This window comes from Cajanus cajan, chromosome 2, assembly GCF_000230855.2.
Source record: "Cajanus cajan strain Asha chromosome 2, NIPB_CcT2T_4, whole genome shotgun sequence".
In the NCBI taxonomy this organism is placed as follows: Eukaryota; Viridiplantae; Streptophyta; class Magnoliopsida; order Fabales; family Fabaceae; genus Cajanus; species Cajanus cajan.
The window spans coordinates 17,237,681-17,253,968 of NC_138518.1; the positions used below are offsets into that span (position 1 = coordinate 17,237,681).

The window sequence follows — 16,288 nt, forward strand, 5'->3', positions numbered from 1 at the left end:
TGGAATGCTCGTTCGGCCCTCAGAATACAAGAAGATTACTGGTGTGCCTTTGAGACAGGTACATTTTGGCGCCCACCGTAGGGCCGAACCAAGACAGTTGTGAAGATTAACTAAGCAAAGTAATGGCGAAAACAAGACAAACGAACACGGAAGATCATCAAACTGAGGAGGAAGAACATGTGGAGGTGGTAGACGAAACCGACCTCTCCGAGACCGTGCGCTTACTGAAGTAGGAGATGGCGGCTATGAAACAATAGCGAGAGAAAGACGCGAAGGAACTTTCCGCCCTGAGAGCGGAAAATGAGGCATTAAAAAATCAAGACCCTTCGTGGAAGCCTACTCAGCCCACCAACACTAAGACACAAGGGTCTTATCAGTCCCATGACATCCATACATCGGATCCTCACGGCTCGGCCGCTGCACTAGAAAAGTTCCTTCGGCCTTGCCAACAGTCGGACATCCCGCGGACGTAGCAACCATCAGATCGCACCGCCACCCTTTTAGATCCTCTATTATGCAATTACCTCTGCTTGATAACTGGAAATCGTTACCAATTGATAAATATGATGGTACAACGGACCTTGATGAACATCTTGATGTTTTTCTCACGCAGGTAACCTTGAGCACTACAGATGATGCTACCCTGTGTTGGATTTTCCCGACGTCCCTCAAAGGCAGAGCCTTGAGCTGGTTCACTCGGCTCCCGTCAAATTCTATTGATTCGTTCAATACCCTGTCTTCTCAGTTCACTATCCAGTTTGCAACAAGTCGCCCCCATAACCTCACCTCTCTGTCGCTGATCAGCCTTCGACAAGACAAGAAGGAATCACTTCGGACCTTTATGAATCGCTTCAACAAGGTTGCACTGGAGATCCGAGATCTTAATCTAGCTGTAGCACTCCATCATTTGACCACAGCTTTGAAGCCGGGGCCATTTGTCAATAGCCTTTGCAAAAAAACCCCTTCGGACATGAACAACCTACGAAGGAGAGCTGACAAATATATGCAAATGGAGGAGCTAGCTGAATTCCGGAACCAAGCCCGAACCGAAGCCATGGCAAAAACCGAGAAGACGGCGGAGCAACCATTTCGGGGACGCAACAAGGAAATAACATTACCAGACCGACCCGCGCGCGGGCCAAAATACTCTCATTACACACCCCTAAATTCCAGTAGGGCGGCCGTGCTAGAACAAGCTCTGGCGTCCGAGGTACTAGTAATTCCGAAGAGAGCCTCCACTCCACCACACGCCGATACTAGCAAATCTTGCAGGTATCACCGAAATCAGGGACACTCTACAGAGGAGTGTGCTGCTCTAAAGGATAAAATTGAAGAGTTGATTAAACAGGGACAACTTCATAATTTTGTGGATCGGTCAGGATCGTCTCAGCCTCGATCTTCATATCAACCCTGACATCAAGATCGGCATAGGTAAGACCATTCCGAAAGACCTCGGCGTGAACGGAGCAGATCACGCGAACGGAAAGACGAGCCTACAGTTTCACATAGGCGTGTCATTAACACAATAGCAGGTGGATTCGCCGGAGGAGGCCCGACCTTTTCAGCCCAAAAGAGACATCTGCGCACCATCCGATCGGTCCATGTTGTTGACAGACAACCTCCTCGGAGACTACCAGCTATAACTTTCACCGATGCCGATTTCCAGGGCATTGACCCCATGCAGGATGACCCAATGGTGATTAGTGTCAAGATTCATAATTGCATAGTCAAGAAAACTTTGGTTGATCAAGGTAGTTCGGCAGATATCCTGTACTGGAACACCTTCAAGCAGTTGGGCATCTCCGAGAGGGAACTTTTACCATATGATGAGCCCTTGGTCGGCTTTGCGGGCGAAAGGGTGAGCACTAAATGGTACATTAAACTCTTTACTCGTTTTTGTTTTGATGAACAGGAGTACAGGGAAATTCAAGTGAAGTAGATAGTGGTGCATGCCAACACGTCCTACAACATTCTACTCGGACGGCCATCGTTAAACATGTTGGGGGCAATCGTCTTGACACCACATTTGGCAATGAAATTCCCATCTGACAAAGGAAGGATCATTACAATCCATGCTGATCAGAAAACAGCTCGGGAATGTTACTTCGCTAGCCTGCGGATAACTCCCATGGAAGAGGTGCAACCTAAGCCTAAGAGAGTGCACAACATAGCAGCTTCTCCAATAACTCCCGAATCACACTTTTTGGCTTGGGACCTCGATCCAAGAATGAACAATGAAGAACATGTAGAGCCGATAGAGGAAAAGGTTCCGCTATAGATTGGATCGCAGGCACGATAAGTCACCTTCATCGGCGCCAGCCTGTCAGATGATAACCGGAAGGATCTCAGCAGGGTGATTTGGGCAAACAAAGACTTGTTCGCATGGGTACCCTCAGACATGCCCGGCATTGACCCAGAATTCATGTGCCACAAACTATCAATATGCCGAGAAGCTAAGCCAATTGCTCAACAAAAAAGGAAGATGGGGAATGACAGAAAAAATGCGGTTGAGGAGGAAGTGACAAAGTTACTACAGGCAAACTTCATTCGGGAAATACAGTACACAACATAGCTGGCCAATGTGGTTATGGTTAAAAAACCAAGTGGAAAATGGCGAATGTGTATTGACTATACCAGCTTGAACAAGGCATGCCCGAAGGACGCATATCCGTTACCCAATATCGATCGATTAGTAGATGGTGCTGCTGGCCACATGATCTTGTCATTTCTGGACGCCTATTCGGGATATAATCAGATCAGGATGCATCCCCAAGACGAAGACAAAACAGCCTTCATAACCGACTCAGCTAATTATTGTTACAGGGTGATGCCATTCGGCTTGAAGAATGCGGGCGCAACCTACCAGCGCCTCATGGACAAGATCTTCAGAAATCAAATCGGACACAATATGGAGGTTTATCTTGACGACATGGTTATCAAATCAGCAACTGTGGCGGCACATTCGGCCGATCTTAGGGAAGTATTTCATCAACTCCGAAAGCACAACATGCGCTTAAATCCTGAAAAATGCATCTTTGGGATTGCTGGTGGCAAGTTTCTTGGTTACATGCTATCGGCAAGAGGCATCGACGCCAATCCAGATAAATGCCAAGCTATAGTAGACATGAGGAGCCCACAAACACTCAAAGAAGTCCAGCGACTGGCCGGATGACTCACGGCACTATCACGCTTCCTCCCATGTCTTGCCGAAGTAGCTAAACCGATTCTGGGCTTACTGAAGAAAGTCAACAAATTTGCATGGCCGGATGAATGCGAAACGGCCTTCCAATTGCTTAAACAACGGCTCGGTACTCCACCAATTCTATCTAAACCCGATCCTCTTTTGAAGTTGATTGTATACATGTGCATCTCGCACGAGACGATTAGCTCCGTGATAGTGTAAGAGAGGGAGTCCCAGCAACCTATCTACTTCATTAGCCGAACGCTTCAAGAATCCGAAAGTAGATATCAGCTGTTAGAAAAAGTGGCCCTCGGCCTCGTCCATACAGCGCGGCGACTTCGACAATATTTCCAGGGGCATCAGGTCGTCCGCACAGATTGTCCAATCGCCAAGGTGTTGCGTAAGCCGGAATTGGCAGGTCGAATGATGGCATGGTCCATCGAGCTTTCAGAGTTCGACATCTCGTTTGAACCCAGAGGCCCCATAAAGTCACAATGTCTTACCGACTTTTCTAATGAATTGCAGCCAAAATGGCATTTTGAAAGTAGCACCTGGACAATGCACGTAGATGGCTCGTCTAACAGCCAAGGGAGTAGCGCCGAAATAATCTTGGAAGGGCCTACCGGCGTAACACTAGAACAATCGCTGCACTTCGCTTTCAAAGCCTCAAACAATCAGGACGAGTATGAGGCATTATTGGCCGGCCTGCGGCTGGCACATGAAGTAGGGGTTGCGAGGCTTCTTTGTTGGACTGATTCCAAAATAGTTGCCGAACAGGTGAATAATCACTTCCAAGTCAAGGATGCCAATCTGTTAAAGTACTATCACCGTTTCCACAATATGTGCAACCAATTCGAAGAAGTTCAAGTCAAGTACACACCACAAGAAAATAATGGAAGAGCCGATCAACTCGCTCGGTTGGCTAGTAATGGTCATAAACAAAGTCAGTTGCGAACCACTCTTCATTTGGAATTGCCACAACCCAGCGTGGAAACCACCGAGTGCCTAGCAGTTTCTGAATCGGAAGCTTCTAGAACCAACACACCTTGGATAGCAACATTACTCAAGTTCATTCTACACGGCAAGGAGCCACCCGAGGCCTTGGCCGCTAGGAAACTCCGCACTCAAGCAACACGTTTCTCGGTCATCGGCACAGAGCTGTACAAGAGAGGTTTTTCAACCCCATTACTCAAATGTATCGGGCCTGAACAAGCCGACTATGTTTTGCGGGAATCCACGAAGGAATTTGTGGGTCACACTCGGGTGGGAGAACCCTAGCCGCTAAAGTGCTCCAGGCCGGTTACTATTGGTCCACTCTCAAGGGTGATTGTGCTCAATTTGTCAAAAGATGTGTTCAATGTCAAAAGCATGGTAACCTGATTCATGCTTCGGCAGAACAACTGCACAGTGTCAGCTCGCCGTGGCCGATCGCGTTATGGGGAATGGACATACTTGGACCGTTTCCCATCGCTAAAGGCCAGAACAAATTTTTGCTAGTGGCAATCGATTATTTCACGAAGTGGATCGAGGTTGAACCACTTGCTACGATTACAGCGAACAACGTTCAGAAGTTCATGTTGAAGAATATCATTACGCGCTTCGGCATTCCTCATGCCATAGTAACGGAAAATGGGTTACAGTTTACCGATCAGAAGCTTAATAAGTTCATCCAAGATTTGGGAATCAAGCATCGATTCACATCGGTCGAACACCCACAAGCCAACGGGCAGGCTGAAGCCGCAAATAAAGTCATCCTATCGGAGCTCAAAAAGCGATTAGGGGACTCCAAGGGCGCTTGGGCAGACGAATTATTGGAAGTGCTATGGGCTTACCGTTGTACCCCCCAATCCACAATCGGCGAGACCCCATTCAGAATAACGTATGGCACCAACGCCATGATTCTGGTAGAAGTAGGGGAACCCTCTTTTCGCCGATTGCATTTCAACGAAGCATCCAATGACGCGTCGCTTAGGGCGAAAGTTGACATGGTAGATGAGGCGCGCCACAAAGCATGTATTGTCGCCGAAGCTTGCCGGCAGAGAATGACTCGAAGATTTAATTCAAATCTCAGTCCGAGAAGCTTTTCAGAGGGGGACTTGGTATGGAAAGCACAAGGGTTGGCCAGGAAGAACCCAAGAGAAGGAAAGTTAGCAGCTAACTGGGACGGCCCATTAAGGATCCGACACAACCTCCGCAATGGAGCATATAAATTGGAAGACCTTTCGGGGAAAGTCATCCCCAGAACTTGGAACGCAACTCACCTAAAGAAATACTATAGTTAGAAGTTTTCTATAAATTTGTCCTTTACTTTGTATGTGTATGACAAAGTTTGTATTGACACTTACGTGCACTCTTTTCCTCGGTCGGTCTTTTCTCCCCTTATAAAAAAATGAAAAGGGGTTTTGGCCGATCAGGTTTTTAACGAGGCACATCTCAATCAAGGAAAATTCTTTCATATTCTGAGTTTTTATTCCTTACTAATTACAATACAAGAGGCTTCCTCCCGAGTTGATCAACTCGGCTAAGGATGTGCCTTCGGAAAATCGTACAAAAGGCTTCCCTCCCGAGTTGATCAACTCAGCTAAGGATGTGCCTTCGAAAAATCGTACAAAAGGCTTCCCTCCCGAGTTGATCAGCTCGGCTAAGGATGTGCCTTCGGAAAATTGTGTAAAACGCTTCCCTCCCGAGCTGATCGACTCGGCTAGGAGTGCGCCCTCAAACCTGAAATGGATATTTGACCTTAACTAGAAACGCTTAACTTTTTATTCATGAAGTAAAACGCTCATTTGGTTAGAGTCCACTCGGTTTTCTCTTTAAAAGGAAGCATCGCCGAACACACTCATTCGGTTAGACTTCACTCGATATTCTCTGTAAAAGAAAGCCTCGCCGAACGAGTCCACTCGGTTTTCTCTTTAAAAGGAAGCATCGTCGAACACACTCATTCGGTTAGACTTCACTCGATATTCTCTGTAAAAGAAAGCCTCGCCGAACAAGTCCACTCGGTTTTCTCTTTAAAAGGAAGCGTCGCCGAACACACTCATTCGGTTAGACTTCACTAGGTATTATCTGTAAAAGGAAGCCTCGCCGAACAAGTTCGCTCGGTTTTCTCTCTAAAAGGAAGCATCGCCGAACACACTCATTCGGTTAAACTTCAAAAACAAGGCATACTGAAGAAAGCCTACTCGGTTTATGCTTGCAAGATGTACCATCCCGAACCAGGTCACTCGGTTTCCACTTGAAACGATTTATGATTTACACTTGCTTTTGGCCGAAGGCCCTATGCCGAAAAAAGGGTTACTTAGAGATAATATATTCGTCCTAGTAATCTTAATCAGCAAACTTTGGCATTTCCATGAAACAAGACTTGTTCACAACATCATGGCAATATCCGAAACAAAAATAAACCATTATATTGCAAAATTAGAGGCTCTATCGCCCTTTGTTACATTACGTCCTACATAAGAAAAAACAAAAACTACAGCAATCCTACACACCTACCGAACATCACCCTACTCTTCAGGATTATCAACTGGGTCGTCTTGTTGGTTGGCCTTGACATCATCCTCTTGTTCGGGAAGGGAATTCTCTTGCTCCTCTTTGACTTCATCGTCAGACGAAGCATGGGTATCTTCTTCCATCTAGGGGGCAGCATTCGGCTCGGTGGCATCAGGGACCGCCCCTTCGGGCATCTTTCTGAACGACATGAGGGACCCTTGATAAAAATCTTGGGTCATGTCAAATTCGAAGCCCTGAGGAAACTGGCCGAAGTGCTTAGCCTGTCCGACTGCGTGCTTGAACCCGGCCTCGTGCTGAGCAACAATCTTCTCCTTCGCCTGCTCTTTTAGGCGATTATACTCGGCCTAAGCTTCTTCCAATCGGCGGCGCTCTTCATTAGCTGCCTTTTGAAGATCCAGGCGAAGTGTATCATTTTCTCGCCTAAGCGTGTCTAGCTCGGCGGCAAGGTTATGATTCTTAGCTGTGATCTCTTGCGTTACCGAAAGAGCTTCAGCTGCAGTCCTATCGGCCTCCTCAACTTTATCTTTCAGGTGCATCAATTCGTCGATAGGCTCCATTGCCAGATGGTGAGCAAGAGCCAAAGAACGTGCCTGCACCTCGCAGAAATATTTCCATTTGGTTATCGTGTCGTGACTGGCCAAGAACTCCTGCCCAAAAGCCGACACCGCATCGAGCCGAATCAATGTATCAGCCGATATGTCATCACCTAGAAAGGCGCAGGACATCAAAGGAGGTGGCACCATAATCACTGTCCGATTGGGTGATGCCTCAGCCACCTTCTTCGCCTTTTTTGGTTTCTCCCGACGTTCCTCGGGACCCTTCCTTTTATGACTCTCCTTGTCGGCCTCTTTCCCCTTTTTCTCCTTTCGCTTCCTGCGTTCCGGGGACGGAGGAACTCGGTCATCTTGATCAGGTCGGGGGGTGCGAGCAATAGTTGAAGTGCCGACACCTCCGAACTGCTTGACCTACTTTACCCTTTCGACAAGCAAGTTGCGAATGTTGAACTCGTCGGCTCCGCTGGAAACCATGATTCCTGCAAAAAGGATTAAGTAAACATCAATAGGAATTTAGCCAACGGCCGAAACAGGAAAGATAACATACCTATCAGGTCATTCTCCCATTGGGGAGATTCAACCAAGTTAATTAAAGATCTGGTCGGCAAATGCCAAGGAAGGCGGAGTAATAACTTCAAGTTCTTTCGCTCTTCGCCCGAGAGCATTTTCTTCAGTACTACATCGTAAGGCCGAGGGGCACGTGTCTAGTACAAAGGAAACATGCTCTTATCGTCCTTGCCAAAGAAGAAACGTCTCCCGTTCGGACGGATGGTCACTCGAAAAAATCTAGCCTTAAAATTTTTATACGAGGAAGTGAAGCTATCCAATAGTTGTCGATCCCTTACTCGGCTTAGCGATAGCCACTTGGCCAATATCGAGGGCCTAGACGAGTAAAAATAAAGAAAAAGGAGTGGTGATGGCTTAATATGAATGCATCGGCATAAGTGTTTGAAACCCTGTAATTGGGCCCAGCTATTCGGATGTAGTTGAGTCGGGGAAACGTTTAACACCCTCAGTACTCCCATTGTGAACTCATCAAAGGGCAGTTTCACTTTGAGATCCCGCACGAGGCAGTCATACAGATAGAATGACTCCATTCTTGCAGCATGTTGATCGAGGCAGACTGTATCGGGATCCGAAAAGGCGTTGTTTCGGCACGACCGAACCCCGATCGGATACGGTTCCTCCTTGGCATCAAAAGTTAAGCAGTTTGTATATTCAAACAGGTTGGTGATCATTGTGGTGTCTCGGTAGCGTGAATAATATGATGTCACCTCGTCGTTCACCCATTCGTAGCCAGGTACTTTAGATGGCCCATATCGTTGCTGATTTGACACACGCCTGGCTGTGGGTTGAACCTCCAAACTCCCACTCGTGGAGGCCTCCCCCGACGTTGCACCCTCGTCAGACCTTTCAGCTTGTACTGGACGGCTGGAATCGCTGGATGACGACCCCTCGGACGATGACAACCGCGAGCTACTGGCCGAAGAGCTTTCGGAAACACCAGACATGATAACAAATACTTACCAAGATTTGCAAAACTCAAGTAAAATCACTCGACACAATTGATTCGGTCTCTTAGTCATTCGGCTAACACACTTCGGCTGAAAGCAATACGCGTGGGAGGCCCTACCACTCATACCTATATATAGCTAAGGAAAAGAGCGGGAAATTTCAAATTTTAAAAACAAATGTAACCTTCTGATTTTCAAAATCTAACGGTTCAGATTATAATAACCGTTCGCCTTACCCTTAGCCAACAACCTCCATCTACCCTTGAAGAGGCCCTAACCCTCTCCAAGGCTGTGGGGCAAGTGTACGAGTAAAGGCGTTCGACCACCACATAGCCGAAACCCTGTCAGCCACCTAGTGGCCGAATCTGGTGGCCGACACCCATTCGGCCACCAGGGTCAACCTATCCTCAAAGATTACCCTTAATCAGTAATTAAGGGTTAATTACACCGATAAACCGATTAAAATGTATTACCTAATACAGTAAACATAGTGCAGGGCCCATAGGGACCAAGGCCCATAAATGTCAGTATAAATAAGCTCATGTCACGAGGTAACGTCACTATTCATTAATTACTATCGATATTTGTGCCTTGTCCTGACTTGAGCGTCGGAGTCCCTTTTGCAGGTACCTCCCCCCGTACCGGAATATTCGATTGGAACGCTCTTTCGGCCCTCAGAATACAAGAAGATTACTGGTGTGCCTTTGAGACAAGTACAAATATTATAGTAATTTAATTTAATTTTAAATAAAAATAAAATATTTTATCTCTCTTATTAATTTCATTCTCTAAGTCATTTCTCTCTCTTGTTAAATTCTTTTCCCAACTCATTTCTCTTTCCTATTAAATTCTTTCTCTAACTTATTTATCTCTCTCCTATTAAATTCTTTTTTTAACTCATTTCTCTCTCATCTCTCATGATGTCCCCCCTCTCTCTCTCTGAACAAATAAAAGTTAATTAATAGAAAAAATAAATGAATTGGATAATGAAATTAATAAGAGAGAGAAAATATTTTATTTTCATTTAAAATTAAATTAAATTACTATAATATCCTTTGTAAAAATTAACCAAATCAAAAGAAATGAGTAGTTTTTTTGTCCTAAAATTTTGGTGTAGGTTGCTAATATACTCCCACTAAAAAATAGGTGGGGGTATATTAACATTCCCCATGTATATATATATATATATATATATATATATATATATATATATATATATATATATATATATATAAATGAATTCGTTTATTATAGGAATAAATCTACTTAAATTTATTCTGTTTAATAACTTATATTTTATATTAAATTTTAACAATTTAATCGTTGAATTTAAATTTCTTAATGCATAGACTAAATATACAAATTTTTAAAAAATTTAAAAATTATTTGATACTTTGTTTCATTAATTCAAATTAATGTATAAAATAATTTTATGATTATCCGTCAATTTAAATTAATGAAATGAAGTATAAAATAATTTTCAAATTTTTTTAAAATTTGCAAACTTGATCTATGTATTAAGAACTTTAAATACAACGATTGGATCGTTGAAATTTGATGTTAAATATGAGTTATTGAATGGAGTAAATTTATGTAAACTTACTCTTAAAGTAAATGAATCATTTTTCATATATATATATATATATATATTATTTTTATTTTTATTTTTTCCTTTGCCTCACATGCAACAACCATCCCCCATTTGTTATGGGCCATCGTTAGCCACTTGTAGCTAAATGGAGATTTGTCCCAATTTTTCTAAAATCAAACATCACATTATTTCATTTTCATGTTCTTGTTGGTCCATAGTATCATACCTGATTTCCACATGTAATGTTTATATGATGAATGTACCTGCTTAAGGATACACTCGTAGTCTTCTTGGTAAGAAGGGCCGAACGGATACTTCAAACGGATTCTTCAGAGGGGGGAGGTACCTGCAAAAGGCACTCCAACGCTCAAGTCAGGATAAGCACGATATTCTAGGATAGTTAATGAACAGTGTCATACCTTGTTATGTGTGACCTATTTATAGCACCTGACATGGGCCTGAGCGTGATGGGCCCTCTCAGATATTTACCAAATTAGGTAATACGGTACTAATTGGTTGTTAGGCTTTAATCATGTACTTACCTTTCTTAATTGTGATTACCGTTATAACTTGTTTAACCCTTCGGCAAGAGGCCGAGCCGACTATTCAATACTAGTCGGAACGGCAAATGACCGAGCCGTCTAGTCCGTATACGACAGCTTGTATACTTCCGGTTTGATCTATGTCAGAACGGTACTTGACCGAGCCGACTCGATGAGTGATGGTCCATATTGGCATTAACCAGACTGATGTCGGTTCTCGGCCTCATGCCGAGCCGACGTTGATGGTAATGCTTGTACGTGGCTTACTATGCATGAGTGCCTGATGAAATGGCACGTGTTGGCCCACGTGACCGATACGGTCTCTCCGGTACACAAGCCCCCCAGCCTTTGAGGAGTGAAGCGACGCGAAAGGTTAATGAAATTAAAATAGGATTTTTCAGTTGGTGTCTTGAAGAAGAAGCTAAGGGTTACAACTGATGGTGGGATATGAAGGGTTGTAACCGTTGGGTATTTGATGGCGTACGCGAGAAGTTATGGTGGGAAGCGAAGGGATATAACCGTTGGTCATTAACGACGCATGCGAAGAGTTGCGCGCCCTAGACCGTTGGATCTAAATGATCCAACGGTAGGCACGAGGGGGTGTCTCTTCAGTTGCTTATTAAGAACGCCTATAAATAGATGTGTAGGGGGAAGGGTTTCCACATGCAAACTGACTAGCTGCTCCGAGCCGAAGTTATTTGAGAGCGTTTTGAGTACTCAACAGCAATTGGTCAAGTTCAACCATCAGGTACGTAATGGCTAATTTGGACATTGTTCATGTTGACTCCTCTGGGGACGAAGAGAAATCTAGGTTAAGGACGACGCCGAACCAGGAGGTAGCGTCGGCTTCAGCTTCGAATGGGGGCGATTCCGCAGAGTCAGCTTCGGGGTCCGATCGGTCGCCAAGTAGGAATGATTCGGCATCGGCTGTGGGTTCTGAAGATCATCCGAGTCGGGGTGGGGAATCGTCAAGAATTTTTCCTCCCATATCGACTCCCGGGTATTCGTGGGTGCATGGTGAAGTTGGTAGTGTATACTCTCGGTATACGAGCAAGAAGTCTCTTGTGGACTTCGTATCAGCCATAAAGTTTTTAAACTTTCCCGAAGATGAAGAACCCTCTACTGTCTTTTTCCAACCGTGCCGAGGTGACGGGGCTTCAAATCCAGACTTCGTTTATTTGAATCAAGGATCGTCCAAATACCCATTCTTTTATGTGTATGATTATATGTTTCGGGATCTGAAGATATCCCTCCCTTTTGACAATTATTTCATGAGTATACTTCGGCTTCTTAATGTGGCGCCGAGTCAACTTCACCCGAACACCTGGGCCGCTATGCAAGGGTTTAGGCATTTGTGTCTAGCCCTCGGTCTCCAACCCACTCCACATCTATTCCTGCACTTCTATACGCCTCGGCCGACGAAGAAGGCTAAGTGGCTGTCGTTGATTCGTCACAATGATTGCTTGCTGCAACCTTTTACCACCTCGTACAAAAAATTTAAAGTGGGATTTATGAAGGTGATGATTCGACCAGAACCAGGAAAAAAGTATTTCTTTGATGCCGAAGGGAATCCATTATTTCCCTTGTATTGGACCCGGAAGCCGCGCAAGTACGACACGGTTTCCAAATCGCGCATGTCCCTGGAGGAGAGAATGAGTCTAAGTTTTTTAGACAAACTACCTCGGCCTCTACCATGTCGTCCTCTGATCCGGTTGTTTGAATCGGCCGATGTAGTCGAGGAACTAATTGGTATAGTACCTTTCTTATTTACTTAAATTTGTGTGTTATCATTGATTTTGACTAATAATGTGCAGGTATAATGGCTGCCCACGGAGATGACGATCTAGACATCCGTAACCTGATCCGGAATCAATTGGCGGCGACTACTGGAAACAAGACTTCAGCCCCCATGGGTGGGAATCAAGCTACTGTCCAAGCTGGTGGGGTAGGGTCGTCGGCTCGGAAAAAGAAACCCACTCGGCCTCAACCTGAAAAAAGAAGGCCGGATGCAAGGGCCGAGGAAGAAAGTCGCCGGGCCAAACAACGCCGAGTGGCTAGCCCCCCTGTTCCAGAAGGTCTATCTTCGCCAAGTTTTTTGGCCGAGAACGTCAACGCTCAGGATTTCCCGAGTCAAGACTTAACTTCTGAAGCCGGCCAAGGGATGCTGAGTCGCATGAGCTCGGCTCAAAAATTGAGCTTCTTCTGCGAGTTCCAAGTGCGGGCCGTGGCAATGGCCCAAAGCATAGTTATGCAGCCGAACGGCGAGGCTGATGGGCTGCGCCGACAGCTTGCTGAGCAGGAGAAGTCTCTTCAAGAGACGCTGGCGGCTTTAACAGACGCCCAAACATCCAACAGCAAGTACCAGGCTGAAATGGATCGCAGAGGGCGGGTTGCCGACGACTTGGCCTTGAAGGTTCAGCGTCTCGAACTTGCTTTGAAGACCGAGACCGACAAGGTTACTGCTCTAGGGAAGGGGTTGGATGCTGAGAAGACCGCTTTCGAGGCCTATAAGGAGAAAGCGCGTGCCAAGGTCCTTAGCCAGCATCAGGCCGGCTTTGCCCAAGCGGCTCGGCAAGCCTGTCATTTTGGCGACTTTCCGCCAGACTTCCATCTTGACATGACGAAAGATTTCTTTCAAGGGAAGCTGGTGGACCTCACTTCTATTCCTCCTGATCAACAAGCCGACGAGGAAGCTCCGGCTCGGGCGAACGAGCCAAATGAGGATGTTACAATTCAGGAGGAAGAAGCGCCTGAGGCTGGTCCGATTCCTGGCGAGGCGGAGGTAGTTTCTTAGGTTTTTGCGTTGTAATTCCGGGCCAATAGTGCCCGTTTTTTTTTTTTGTTGCTAGGCCGATAGTGCCTTTTAATAAATTCGATTTTTCTCTTCGTATACTGCTTTGAATTCTTTTCGCAATGTTCTTCTCATTGGCCGAGAGTCATCTCGGGTTAGAAAATCTAAAACTAAAGCCGCATCCTTGGCCGAGAGACATCTCGGGAGGGAAGACTTGTAGGATTAGAAGTCACATCCTTAGCCGAGAGACATCTCGGGAGGGAAGACTTGTAGGATTGAAAGTCACATCCTTGGCCGAGAGACATCTCGGGAGGGAAGACTTGTAGGATTGAAAGTCACATCCTTGGCCGAGAGACATCTCGGGAGGGAAGACTTGTAGGATTGAAAGTCACATCCTTGGCCGAGAGACATCTCGGGAGGGAAGACTTGTAGGAACTTTAATGTTAAAAGTGTATAATAAGTCAAAGATAATTGAATTGTGTTGTTATTAATTGGATGCCTCATTAAAAACCTTGCCGGCCAAAACCTCTTTTCACGATTTTTTAAGAGGAGAAAAGACCGGTTCAAGGAAAAGAGTGCATCATTATACATGGTTGAAATGTAAATACATGATGTTGATTCAACTGTAATATGTCTTCAAATGAGTAGAATTCCATGTCCGAGGAACGACCTTGCCGGACAGCTCTTCTAACTTGTACGCTCCATTGTTGAGGACATGCCGTATCCAGAAAGGGCCATCCCAGTTGGCTGATAGCTTCCCTTCTGAAGAGTTGCGTCTAGCTGACCCGGTTGGTCTCCATACAAGATTGCCTTCGTGAAATGTTCTCGGCTTAACACTTGAATTGAAACGGCGTGTCATGCGTTGTTTACATGCCTCGGCCACAATCTGTGCTTTTTCCCGTGCTTCATCAAGGACATCAAGCTCGGCTCGGAGCGAAGCATTGTTAGACTCCTCGTGGAAGTGCTGTCTTCGGAATGATGGCTCTCCGACTTCAACCGGGATCATGGCGTCCGCGCCGTAAGTCAGGCGAAAGGGTGTCTCTTTTGTTGCTGATTGTGGTGTACATCGATACGCCCAAAGGACCTCTGGCAACTCTTCGGCCCATGCCCCTTTTGCCGAGCCGAGCCGTTTCTTTAATTCGGTGAGGATAACCTTATTGGCCGCTTCGGCCTGGCCGTTCGACTGGGGGTGCTCAACTGATGTAAACCTATGCCGGATGCCAAGGTTTTCAAGGAAAGAGTTGAACTTTTTGTCCGTGAATTGTAGGCCGTTATCCGAGATGATGGCATATGGGATGCCGAAACGGGTAACTATGTTCTTCCAGACAAATTTCTGGACATTAGCGGCGGAGATGCAGGCAAGCGGCTCGGCCTCAATCCACTTTGTGAAGTAATCGACAGCTACGAGGAGAAACTTAACTTGTCCCTTCGCCACCGAAAATGGGCCGAGTACATCAATGCCCCATAAAGTAAACGGCCATGGAGAGCTGATACTATGCAGTTCGGCGGCTGAGGCATGAATGAGGTTCCCGTATTTTTGGCACTGAACACATTTCTTGACAAAGTCGGCGCAGTCCCCCTTCAGAGTTGGCCAATAATAACCGGCCCGCAAGACTTTAGCTGCTAAGGTTCGTCCTCCGGAATGAGAGCCACAAATACCCTCATGGACTTCCCTCATCACGTAATCTGCTTGGTGACTATCTATGCATTTGAGCAGCGGGGTGGAGAACCCCCGTCTGTAGAGGTCCTCGGCTATCATGGAGTACCGAGTCGCCTGTGTTCGCAACTTCTTAGCTTCCAACGGGTCGGCCGGTACTTCGCTGTTAGTGATATAGTTCCGAATGGGTGTGGTCCATGAGGGTGATTCATCTATTGCCAAGCACTCGGTTGTTACGCTTGGGGAGGGAACTTCAAGATGAATAGTGGTGCGCAGCTGTCCCGGCTTCCGGTTGCTGGCGAGCCGAGCTAACTGATCAGCTCGTTCATTGTTGTTACGCAAAACATGCCGAACCTGAACCTCGCTGAATTCATCCTTCAATCTCTGGAATAGATGATAGTATTGTAATAGGTTCGCATCTTTAACTTGGAAATTATCATTGACCTGCTCGGCCACTATCTTTGAGTCGGTCCAGCATATGACTCGCTTCACATCCATCTCGGTTGCCAACCGCATCCCAGCTAGTAGGGCTTCGTATTCCGCTTGGTTATTCGAGGCACAAAAACCGAACCGAAGGGACTGCTCAATTGTGACGCTTGAGGGACTAGCCAGTATCACTCCTGCTCCGCTGCCTTGGGCGTTAGAAGACCCATCGACATGCAAGGTCCATGGTTCGTCTTCAAAACGCCCCGAAGGGGTAAGCTCGTTAATAAAATCGGCCAAGTGCTGCGACTTGATGGGACCTCTCGGCTCAAAGGACAAATCGAACTCTGACAACTCGACCGACCATGCCATCATTCGGCCGGCAATCTCTGGTTTTCTTAATACTTTTGTCACTGGACAATCGGTCCGAACAATTATCTTGTGGCTATGAAAGTATTGTCTGAGTCGACGAGCAGTGTAGATGAGTCCTAAGGCTACCTTTTCAATTAACTGGTATCG

At 45.9% G+C, this 16,288-nt stretch overlaps 2 protein-coding genes across 2 annotated transcripts; both read left to right on the forward strand.

Annotated features, from left to right (window-relative positions):
• Nucleotides 1-514: 514 nt before the first annotated feature.
• Nucleotides 515-1,939, forward strand: LOC145954782 (uncharacterized). Its single transcript, XM_083069469.1, has 2 exons — nt 515-1,374; nt 1,471-1,939. Exons 1-2 carry the CDS (start codon nt 515-517, stop codon nt 1,937-1,939), a joined length of 1,329 nt encoding a protein of 442 aa, XP_082925595.1.
• Nucleotides 1,940-3,607: 1,668 nt separating this feature from the next.
• LOC145954783 (uncharacterized) lies at nt 3,608-5,463 on the forward strand. The gene is made up of 2 exons (XM_083069470.1): nt 3,608-4,444; nt 4,549-5,463. The coding sequence occupies exons 1-2, from the start codon at nt 3,608-3,610 to the stop codon at nt 5,461-5,463; spliced, it is 1,752 nt and encodes a 583-aa protein (XP_082925596.1).
• The last annotated feature ends 10,825 nt before the right edge of the window (nt 5,464-16,288 follow it).